The 12,203-nt window shown below is 40.9% G+C and overlaps 1 protein-coding gene across 2 annotated transcripts in view; it reads left to right on the top strand.

Annotated features, from left to right (window-relative positions):
• LOC117558269 (copine-8) overlaps positions 1-12,203 on the top strand; it is a 102,874-nt gene that overhangs the window by 78,606 nt on the left and 12,065 nt on the right. For both annotated transcript variants that reach the window (XM_034234323.1, XM_034234324.1), the window contains 4 exons: positions 8,772-8,818; positions 9,611-9,792; positions 10,168-10,295; positions 12,011-12,113. In XM_034234323.1, the coding sequence (XP_034090214.1) occupies positions 8,772-8,818; positions 9,611-9,792; positions 10,168-10,295; positions 12,011-12,113 (460 nt within the window). The remainder of the gene's footprint in view (positions 1-8,771; positions 8,819-9,610; positions 9,793-10,167; positions 10,296-12,010; positions 12,114-12,203) is intronic.

Genomic DNA, 12,203 nt, shown 5'->3' with positions numbered 1-12,203 from the left:
ATCTGGGACTGATGTACGATGCGCTCACAGAGCTCAGCGACCTCTCTCGGCAACTCCAAAAAAGAGAGATGACACTGCCTACAGCAGATAGGCTCTTAACTCGAGAAATACGAGTTTTTGAATCCATGGTCACCATGCCTGGCCCACACATGACTACAGTTCATACAGCTCTAGCTGAGAAGTCCTTCAAGGGTGTTGCCCTGCGTGAGAATGGCAGGCTTGTACAGATTCATGCAGGTCAGTTTTTTCCGCAGTATGGTAGAGAATCTGAGACACAGAATGACTTCCACAACCTCCTCTCATGTCAGCACAAGAGAAATCCCATTACATGGCCGGGAGGCCCGGGACAATCAGCTAATCCAGGACATGAAAGTTATCCATCCTGGAAGTTGGCCTGAAGAGGAGTTAGACGTACAGTATGGGGACGTAGAGGTGCTACGTTTGTGCGAAGTGCTGAAAGTGGACAGAAGAGAGACTGTTCAGGGCTTTCGCAAATACAAGGAAACCAGGGCATCCCGTACACCTGCTGCCATGGAGCCTCTACTGAAAGCAGTCCGAACCATCGCTGTCTCCACTAGTGAGTGTGAGCGGGCATTCAGCTGCATGAACGATATCCTTACTGCAAAAAGGAATGCTCTCTCTGTCAGCCGACTGTCCAGCCTGGTTTTCATTAAATGTAATGGACCATCACTAGGACAGTTCAATCCGGAACAGTATGTGAGGTCCTGGCTGGCAAAGGGAAGGAGAAGTGCTGATGAAAGAGCCTGTCCAGCTCCAGCCCCTGATACTGATGTCCCCAAGGCCTTCTGGAGCCTTTTCTAACAATGTGAAGTATATTGCAAAGCAGCTCACCCAGTGAGAAGACTTTTGGCATAATGTGCCGATGTGTACAGATCCTGGAGATAGAAGGACTTCAGACCAACCAGGGAGTTATCTGATCAGCTTGGTGTTCAATGTAACTCTTTACCATGGCTCAGACTTTGTTACTTGCAGTTACAGTTTCTCATTTTAGATTGTGCAAATTTTGCATTTGTTTTTACATGTTCTTTGTTCATGCTCTTTATCATTTTTCTGAGTTGGAAAGTTAGATTGCATCATAGTTTACTTTATACATATTTGTATTCTTCAGTGGTGAAGTATATTGCAAAGCAGCTCAGCCATGTGAGAAGACTTTTGGCACTTTTTCGTTTTTCGTTTTCTGAGTTGGAAAGTTAGATTGCATTCAAAATGTACAGAAATACTTAATTTTGTTAAAGCTTTTTATAAAAAATGCTTCTGACCAGAGCTTTGTTTCCTTGTCATTAATGTTGAACACCACCAGATGGGCTCTCACCTGAAAGGTCTCTGCTTCATGTGTCTTCAGCAGAAGATCTAGACTTTGATTGCTATATTTTCAGTTAATATTGACCTTACTGAGCTTTAGCCATATCCGCTGCCTATCATAAAAAATGTTAAGTACAGTGAACCTTTCTAAAATATACAGTAGTAAAGAGACAACCCCACCAGCATTATAGTAGCCAAATTCTTGTTTGTGGGCTGTATATATAAAATTGACTTGAAAATGTTGCTGATTTTAGAGTACTGGCACCTTTTTCATTCCAATTCAAGCACTGGTTTACGGAGCAGATGAAAAGACACAGAAAGACAGAAGCACAATAACAAGTATATGTAGGTGTTTTTTTGTAAATAACCGACGGTGTCAAGAGGAAGTAAAGTCCCGCCATGAGAAAACTCAAAATCCATTTTCCAAAATCCGACACTGGAGGTGGTCTTAACGCACCGGCACCAATACAGTATAATAAATATGATATTGTTATGACATTAGGGTCATGCAGAGTGAGATCGCTACCCCTTTAAGAGAGGGGTGTGGTGCGTGCATGTGGGTGTGGGTATGGTAGAGCGAGAGTGAGCGAGCGGTGTATGTTTTCTGGAAATGAAATGAGGCAGCAGGAAAAAGCATAGGTCTGTGATGTATCTTGTGAAACAGAAGAGCAAAATAAATGCAACGACCTCCCAAGAAGAGCTCGCCTCTCTCCAGTCATTTTATAAAGTGGGTTATTGAACCCGAAGCGTGTTGCTTCTGCCCTGGCTGGGAGACGACAGAGGCTGCTTCTCAGGTCGACTATTTTCATTTCCTCGCTCCTCGGTCCTCGGTCTCACCGGAAGTTGATTTGCCTGCGCCATCTTGAGTACCGGCTCTTATTTCTGCCGGAGGACCGAGGATCGAGGAGCGAGGAGCGATCATGGAGGAGCGATAACCGAGGAACCACCAGACCATCCTCCGATGAAATCCTCAGATACTCACCCCGCCCCCTTACTGTGTATCGCTCACTGATTGGACGAGGCAGTGCATACACTGATCTGATGCTTCTTGACATGAGAGCAGAGTGAAGAAAATACATGAACCTCACGGGAGTCACTCCTCAGTTTATACCGTGTTTTGTTTCAATGCATGTATCATTTAGTTACAAATATGTGATATATCTGAACAACAAAGTGGTCAAAAATCATTTAATTCATTTTTTGGAAACATTTTCATGATCGCTTTTTTCGTTTTACATTTTCATTTATTGTCATTTCCATTCAGTCAGTCATTAAGTGCTATTAAAATGTTAATTTACTACATATCCAAACAAACAAACAAAGTGTGCAATCCAATGAATGTTAATCTAACTGGGTTTTGATAGATAACATATCTCTTTTTCTTCTCTCAATTATTTTATTTCTATTGTGCACTCTAATCAATAATAATCCAACTAATGTTCGTTTATACATTTTAAGAATGGCGTTTATCTTTTTTGAGAATTAGTTCTTATTTTATTTTATTTATTGGGGTCTACAACAGATGATACAAATGTTTGTGTCAGTAAATGTGTACTAACAGAGGCGGGGGGGGTGTGTGAAAATAACGGGGACAGAGCTGCTGTCAGACGATCAGCTGTGCAGCGTCATCACAAACGGATGTCGCTTCACGTGACGCTCCGGAGGAAAGGACGTCCCATTGCTCTTAAAACTCATTTCCCTGCTTCTCGTGGTTTCCTTGCGTCCCTCCATGCTTCCCTGGTGGGAGGGACTAAACGCAGGGAAACGACGCAAGTGAGGGAAGCAAGGATTTCATTTAATCGACCTGAGAAGCAGCTAGAGAGTCATCCCCCCTGTTTCCTCGACCACGGTCTGGGAGCCGACAGGAAAGTTCAACAATATATAGGCTATAATCATGGCTATAATACGTAACATGTGTAATCACACACTTAGCGATATAGAACATAAATAATAAAAACGTAGGTATACCTGGTTTAAAACACTTTTGTGGTCATACTGTGGAATGAGTTCACACTGAAACAAGTTCTTTATTCAAAATGTCGCGGGCAATTACATGTAAGAAGAAGGAGAAGAAGTAGTAGAAGGAAAAATTAAGCTGGTGTGTTTTATTATACATCCATGGTTTTCCCGCAGCGAGACACTACAATACTAATTGTGGCTTATCATGTTGATTCGACCACAACAGAAAAGAAAGAAAAACCTCTCTCTCCAGAGGGGCAGGTCAGCCAAAAAGGGGAAACGTCCGTTACCCGGGCAACATTAGCCCGTACCTGTGCACGTCCCTGGTGAAAAGAGGTGCTGCATCACCGGCAGTATGAGAAAAGTAAATTTGAACATTAATAGTATTAATAATAACAGTAATGAGAGGAAGGCTTTCTTGTGTGTTTGCTATTGGATGTCTGAGACAGAGAGTGATTAATTTGCATGACGTCAACTATCATCAGATTAATGTTTGAGAACCGGATTTGAATGCAGGTCTGTACCAACACCACGTATGTGTACTCGCTCTGCGGCTCACTGCTAATGGAGAATTCCCGTCTTGGAGCCTCCCTGCGCACAGAGCCCGTTCCCAGCAGCACTTTGAAACTCTCAGGAAGAGGGTGTTTGTTTTTTTGTTTTTTGGCGGTGCTCTGGGAGTGTGAGCTGGATGCTGTTACACGCTAAATGAAGTGCCAAGTGCTGTCTCACTGTTTGAAACCTAAATGGACTATAATGCTCCGGTGGCATAATGGGCAGACGGTGTATTTGTGCACGGACAGATACACTCGCACACAAAAAGGTAAATTCGCCAACGCTTGAACATGCGAGCACACACCCTCCTAGGTACTTTCTCGCTTCCCTGAAACCCCGCGTGTGTGTTGGACTGTCTACACAGGTATTTTATCACTTTGTCAGTCATCTAGTTTCATTTCCCCTGCATTTCTTCTCAGCTCTCCTCTCTTCTCTCCCCTCTTATCTCCTGATTGACAGCTATTTTTACAGCTTCAATCCAATCAGCAAATTGTTCATTTGGACCTCATTAGGAGCATGATCCACTGGCAGCATTAGCATAAATGACTGTTTCCAGAAGGCTCCGTCTCAATCTGAAAAGCATCGCTGCTCTTATTCTTTTCACTCCCCTTTTATAAAGCATTAGTACCACCCGTGGATTCCAACAAAGAGGGCTCTATTCATGAGCCTCAGGATAAAAATGAAGAATTGTTGGCTATATCTTTCATTTTGAGTTGTGACTTTTGAAGGCAGCGCTGTCACTCACAGTGACAGATATTGTTTCCCCTTGTTGTGGTGTGTGAATTGAGTATTGAGACCAGAATAGAAGCAGGAGGGAACTCAGCTTGTGTTGAAATCCTTCTGAGAGGTTATCATTAGATAGAGGAGTCAGAATCTAGACAAAGATTTGGGGGGAAAATCAAGGCCTTTTTATATTCTGGTTTACTAAATTACTAACACTGCCAATATGAAGGTTTAAGCTAATCTGACTTTCTGCAGGTATGAGCTGTTTATCTCTCTGCTCCTCTCCTCTTGTCAGATGGACACTGTCCGACCAGCAACATCTGTTTGCATACTGTCTGGGGAGGTCACATCACACAACCTCTGATGCTGTTTTTAGGCCACTCAGTGCATTCATGCATAGGCCCCCCTCTGGCACTTCAATATAAGAGGAAAGAAAACGTCTTGTTAAAATGTCCAAATGTTTTTTCTTGAATAGAACATTTTCACTTTGAAGATGAACACTTTCCATAAGGTTTGTACAGCTTGTAGAGATTGGCTCTAAGGACTAAAGTGTAGGTTTACAATATTTCTTAAATGCTAATAGGATGATCTTTTATTGCAAAAAAAAGAAAAATATTTGACAACCCTGCCAGCTCCCTTTTATTCAAAGTATGATGTTTTATAAGGCTTTTTTATTTTGTATAACCTTTATAAGTAGTGGTTACTATAGCTTACTGATCACAAACTCCTCAGAAAATGTCTGTTTAAAAAAAAGAAACATTTTACTCAAGCTAAATGTAGCTGTGTGGCTTTTAAATTTGCCAAATTCATGTGGATATAAGCTATTACCATTTAAGCTCCTATGTTAACAATTCATACTATTCTTACAGTTAGAAATGAGATGCTTTGAAGATTTAGAGACGTGAATATCCAGCATGTTCAGCCTGCAGGAAAGCTTATTTAAATGCAGTGCACAACTTTATCATCAGTCAGCCCCCTGCTGTGCGGTATTTTGTCATATTGGTCCCTAGCTGAGTCACGGCGGGCTTTAACAGTGGGGAAAGATCAGTGACTGCTAAAAAAAACAGCCGGTAAAGTGGTCCTTCACCGCTACCACACTTATAAATACAGTACAGGGGTTACATACACATTTAAAATGGACTTTTATCACAGTTCTAAAGCTGCCTTCACATGACAAGCGCTGTTTGCCATTGTGTATCTCCTCTGTTTACTTCTGTAACATAGTGACATCTCTACATAACACTCGCACTTCTATTGTATGGACCAACACCACGTATGTTATCTCACTCTGCCACTCACTGCTAATGGAGATTTCCTGTCTTGGAGCTTCTATCTGCCAGCGATCCAACCCATTGTACGTGATGCCGTTGACCAATCACAACAGAGCCGGCAAGCTGACCAATCAGAGCAGACTGGGCTCTGGTTTCAGACAGAGGGTGAAAAGAGGTGCTGCAGCACAGGCAGTGTGCAAACAATAAAGACCTTTTAAACATTAAAGCATGGAAACATGTCACAGTAGAGGCATAGAATACAAATATGAACCTGTAAACTAGCATAATATGTCACCTTTAAAGCACAAGTAAATACTGTAATATTGGAACTGATTTGAGAACAATCCTCCAGATATGCAGAAAATCCCATGAGCCCATAAACTGATGTCTCACTCACATTCTTGTGGCATTTATGCAGAGGACAGAGTTGACCTTTTCGAGAGAGCTCTTCTGGATATTAATATTCTCTACATTACATCTTCACTTTGTGTCGCTAGAAACTCTCAAATTGACTTTCAATTGACCCTATTAATGACCTCATGTTACACTACCAACGTACAAAGTAATAACAGAGCATTCGAGGAAGTCGATCAGTGAATGACGATACAACTGCAACTCTTTTCATAACTTTCTTCAGAAACACTTCTGCTGCCAATGCCTGCTTTTGTCAGGATGTTTTGAAGCCTTGAAATTGTACATGATGGTTGTGACTTACTAACATTGATGTAACGTCGACATTTCTTCCGCTGACGTTGCACAGTGACGTGTTTACTTTGTCTCCTTTTCAACTAATCTCTCTTTTTTGTGCCGTTTCTTTTGTTGTTCGACCCCAAAATCTCCGTGTGTGTTTTGTGTGTGTGTTTTGTGTGTGTGTTTTGTGCGTGTGAGACGCAAAGAGATTGGGTGGGAGTGAAGAGAAAGAAGATATACATAATTTAGGCTGGAGCTTGTCCGTGCCAACTTGCAGACCTGGACCAGAATTCACTCAGATCTCCTCTCTGTTTCTGCTAGCATGTCCTGGCAGCTGTCCACTGTTCAGGAAATAAACCACCTTATTAAGCAGTGTATCATTTAGCTTTAAAAACGTCCCTGCGAAAACACTCATTTACTTTCTATCGACTAATAACCGCCTTGTGCTTTGCTGATGGCAATGATTTAAGGCATTATCTAAAGTGGTTTTTAAAACATTTAAATATATACATACACATATCAAGGCATGCACAATGTCAATTGCAATGTCAGAAGTCTTGCTGATATAAATGAATTTACTCCAAAGTTGTTATATGGATGCTATAGAAACACTAACAAAATTAAATGTGGTCTTTAATTAAATCTGTTTTGTTGACTCATTACATTTCATTCAAGCCAACATCTACATTTTTGATTGCAGTTTGATGGTACTTCTGGTCTTTTTTTCGTAGGAACACTGTACAGTTAGTAATATGTGAAAATCATGAATATTTTAGACTTCCAAATAAATATTAAATACATTTTTTGTGAAACATTTTTTACCTATAGAGATCAGAGACTCCAAACTTAAGAAGCAAAGACTTTGACACTTGACCCTGATTTATGTCACCTTGTATATTGAGAACATGTAAATTACTTGTAGTTTATAAAAGTAGGTAAGAAATATGGAGTTAGCAGTAGCTCTTTTTAGCGTAAAGAATGTGCAAGATGGAGCTTTTCTTCTCCTTTCTCTTCTTATTTGTGAAGCTACATTTCTGCTCATATCTATACATAACAGGAGAAGGAAGCCCACAGGTTTCCGATTTCTTTGAAAACTTTGTGACCATTAAAAGTCTCATGGACTTTTTCCGCCCTTTCATTCCGTCCCCTTTGGAGGGCAAAGCGCCTGAATCTCACATAGCCTGCCCGGTGACAAAAATGATGAGACACTTTCTGTTCGACACAGGAGATGGATGGGTGGAAGGTAGACAGGCAGGCTTTTGTGTTTGTTCGTCAGCGAATGAGGATTGGTGTGAAAACCCAACATCCTGTTCCTCAAAGTGAGGAAATGTTTCTGGTGCTGTGATATGTACTGTGTGTCACTGTAAAAGTGTCTTCTTCATCATTTATTTCTTCTTTGTCTCTTTTTTTCTCTGAAAAACAAGTGAAAAGTTTGTGTGGGAAAGAGCATAAGCCTAAACACTTTCAACCAGGAAGAACTTGTGACATGAATAATGTGTTTTGTTTAACCGTTGTATAGTCAAGCACAATATTTTAGCTACAGGCTGAAATCTAGATTTGATTAGGAATCATAAGAATGTGTAATGTATAAAAGATCCAAAAGACATCTAATTTGACATCCTCATTATTCAGCCTACCTTATTATCAGCTTCAGCTGTACTTGGTGATTATGGCAAAATATCAAATGTTAGCATGCTATGATCACAGATAGTATTAACAGTGGTAACAAATCAGTGTGTTGGTTAACATTGCCATGACTTAGCATGCTGAGGTTAGCATTTAGCTGGAAATGAGCTGTGCCTAGGTACATTATAACAGAGGCGCTAGCATGGCTATAGGCTCCAAAAAAGGGCTTGTTTGTCTTTTAATTTAAGTGCTGTGATAATTGCCATTTTTAGTTATGTAACTTTGGTAATATAAAATCGAATTGGTCGATTATGGCAGTCTATTTTAGCTTCGAAGCTAACGTATGTTGCCTCCTGCCTCTGGAATACCATTGGATGCGAGGTCGAGTAACTTGCTTTCCACTCATTACTGTCACAGCTAAAGGGCAGGAGGAACTCTATTTACACTCTCCAACATTGATCTCATTGGATCACTGCGTGTGTGTGTGTGCGCGCATGTGTGTGTGCGCGCATGTGTGTGTGCGTGCATGTGTGTGTGCATGTGTGTGTGGCGTGCATGTGAGAAAGAGCAAAAGAAAGGTACGGACATAATTGTTATGTAATCATCTCTCTGCTTTTGTCTTCTCAGGACCCAGATTAACTTCACCGTGGCCATCGATTTCACAGCTTCCAATGGTGAGCTCACACACACACACACACAATTTGAATGTGCACACATTCTCAGAGACCCACTTCAATACACAGAGTCCACACTGAACACAGAGCGTGTATTCAAATATATTCAGATTGGGAATCAAGTGTTTCCAAATGGCCCCCTCCATCACACCTGAGTGCAGTAAGGAGCGCTGCCGTGCTGTGATTAAGGGTTGTGTTATCCATCTGCTCTTGAGCTCCATCGCAGCAGATCAGCAGGCGGCAATACATGTTCAATCCTGAGGTGTGCTTAACCTTGCCTGGCTCTCAGTAAAACATCACTCCAGGAGAGGGGCTAGAGGTGTTCTGCGGTTTATTAAAACACAGCCGAAATAGGGATATGTTAAGTCAAAAAAGTATTTTGTTACATTCACAAAATCTGCACTAAGTTTAGTCACATCAGTGTTGCAATGCATGATCTTGAAGTCATATAAACAGAGACACTTTAAACTAGATTTTGAATCCCTACAGAAATATTAGGAAAACATCATTTAGAAGTTTAAGTGGCTTTTGAAATCGTGATAGCGGATCCCGTAGGCTCAATCAAGCCCACACAGTTGTTGAGAAGTCACGTTATTTACAAATCTAATGAGTAATCACCTGATTAATGTTTTAGTCAATTAAAATCATATCTACAAAAACCAGCATTCTTGACTTTTTCATTTTACAACTATATACATTTTTGGATTTGTAAGAAACCCTAATTTGCTTATGGGGGGTTTTCTTCATTGTTTACTTCCGTAACAAAGTGATTATAATTTTTGTTATAAACAGGTAACCCAGCCCAGCCCACCTCTCTCCACTACATGAGTCCCTACCAACTGAATGCTTACGCAATGGCCCTGAAGGCAGTGGGAGAAATCATCCAGGACTATGACAGCGACAAGATGTTTCCTGCACTCGGGTTCGGAGCCAAGCTGCCGCCCGACGGACGGATCTCCCACGAGTTTGCCTTGGTACGAAGAAGAGTGGTTGGGAGTAGCATGAAAAGCAGGGTGGGAAGAAAAAAGTGGAGTTTTAAACCACCTATCTGACAAACTGAGAAAATGCATCCCCGAAGAAACCTGGTGCAGCTGAAAGATTTGTTTATGTGCTTCTGGGTGCTAAAATGTATTTGTATCATAGGTCAACATGACGCAGGAGTCATTTTAATGATTGGTTGCGGGTAACTTCTGGCTATTATTTGCTACATAAGTGAAATTATTGCAAACATTTTGTTTTGTAGACGCACACCGCTGCACCACTGCTTTGCTTGGTGTGTTTTCCGTTCTGTGCTCCTTTTTGGAATGAATCATACAAGTTAACGGTTTCCTCTCCTCCCCTTAATGTAGAATGGGAACCCTCAGAACCCGTACTGTACGGGGATCGAAGGCGTGGTGGAGGCCTACTACCAGAGTCTGAAGTCAGTTCAGCTCTACGGACCCACCAACTTCTCCCCTGTCATCAACCATGTGGCCAGGTAACACATATACACACACACACACACAGTGTAAAATTGTTACATTTTTAAGTTATTTTCAATTATACTCATTTACATCTACCACAGTGATTTGTTTCACCCTTCCACACTCTTTATTTAGTTTTATTTTTTCACAGTTTTCCACTTGCATATTTGCTATCTCAGCTTGAGCTTTAATTCATTCGAATATGCATGAAAGAACATCGAGAACATTCCACTTGTGATGTTTTTCTCAGGTTTTCTATAATAGGCACCATGCAGCGAGTGTTGCTAGGTAGCTCCTGAGGGAGAGCAAAGGACTAGTAGGGACTAACGGTGGAAGAAGTATTCAGCTCCTTCACTTCAGTAAAAGTACCACACTGTGAGAATAACAATTCATTCAAAACCTTACCTAAGTATTGTCAGCTAAATGTACTAAAACGACTTAAAGTAAAAGTATGTAGGGTACAGCAAAATGTTCTCTGTGTCAGTTTTTATTATTATTTATTACACGTCTTTGTTGAAAACTTGTATTATGTATTACACAGGATACCAAATAATATTTGTATTAGCTAGCTTTACTGCCTGGTATGGTAACTTGACAGTGCAGTCAAAGTCACAGATCGCTCGCCTGGTACAGACTGCTATGAAAATTATGGGGGTTAAAAAAACACCTATCTCTCCAAAACATATACGAGCAGTCCATTATCAGACAGGCAAACAAAATTGTGTCTGATCCCACCCACATACTCCACCCAGAATTCCAGCTCCTACCTTCTGGTAGAAGATGCAGGGTTCCCAAGAGCAGGCTGAACAAGCACTCATTCCTACCTATGTCGATTAAGCTTCTTAACATTCACATGAAATTAAATGTAGTCAAATGTAATGAAATGTACTTTTTAAATGTTGGTCATGAGGGTTGTGCAATAGATCGCCATTGTCAGTATGTGCGTCTGTGTATTGTGTTTGTTCAAACGGTGTATGACTGATGATAATATATGTGTATGTCTCTTAATGTCTACTATGTTTGTATATGTACATGTATGCAGAACTGCAGGACGGAGTTCAGAACAAATTTCCTTACGGGGACAATAAAGTATATCGTATCGTATTTACAAATGTTAGGCTAGGCTAGTAGATTCCCATCCTCCTGGTTGTAGCTTCATATTTAATGAACAGACATGAATGGGTGTAGATCGTCGCTTTTCTACTGCAGTCTCTTACCCTCTAAGTAGTTGTGGATACATGTAGAATTGGTGCAATATTAACTATTCACCTTAATCTCTTCCCCTCTCTACCACTCTTCCAAAGTTCCTCTTTGCAACATCTTCAGTGATACAGACATAGATCTAACCTAGAAGAAAGGTGAAGCGTAGCAGGAGCAACTGAAATAATCTCAGTGTGTAAATGTCAGGAACAATTGGTTCACGACTCACGGGGGAACGAAAGGTCACAGAAAGAGAAATTGAAAGTGGTATTGAGCTGAGGATGTATAGAATTAACCGAAAGAGAGATGTACAGGGAGAGATTAAGATCCTCATTTATTTAATGAGAAGAAATAACTTTCAAACGATGTATAATGCCAAGTATACTGCTTGAATTTCCTTTGAGAACAAGCCAAATCCACACCGAATGATGCTTTATATATCATGTAGAAGTTGTGAATCACCAGAAGATATGAGGATCGTAGAGAAAAAATAATAAAAACGTTTGGTTTTGTGTGTTTTTCTGTGCAGGTATGCAGCGTCAGTGAAGGATGGCTCCCAGTACTTTGTGCTCCTTATCATCACAGATGGCGTGATCTCAGACATGGCACAGACCAAGGAGTCTATTGTCAACGTAAGTGCGTCGAAATCTACAGCCGACCATTAAGTCTAACCCCTAAAGTAAAGAAGAAAAAAGTCAGTTTGCCAAAAGATCACACTCAGT

Source organism: Gymnodraco acuticeps, unplaced genomic scaffold, assembly GCF_902827175.1.
Source record: "Gymnodraco acuticeps unplaced genomic scaffold, fGymAcu1.1, whole genome shotgun sequence".
NCBI lineage: Eukaryota > Metazoa > Chordata > Actinopteri > Perciformes > Bathydraconidae > Gymnodraco > Gymnodraco acuticeps.
Note: the sequence above shows the minus strand (reverse complement) of the source record. Positions and strands in the feature narration are given on the sequence as shown.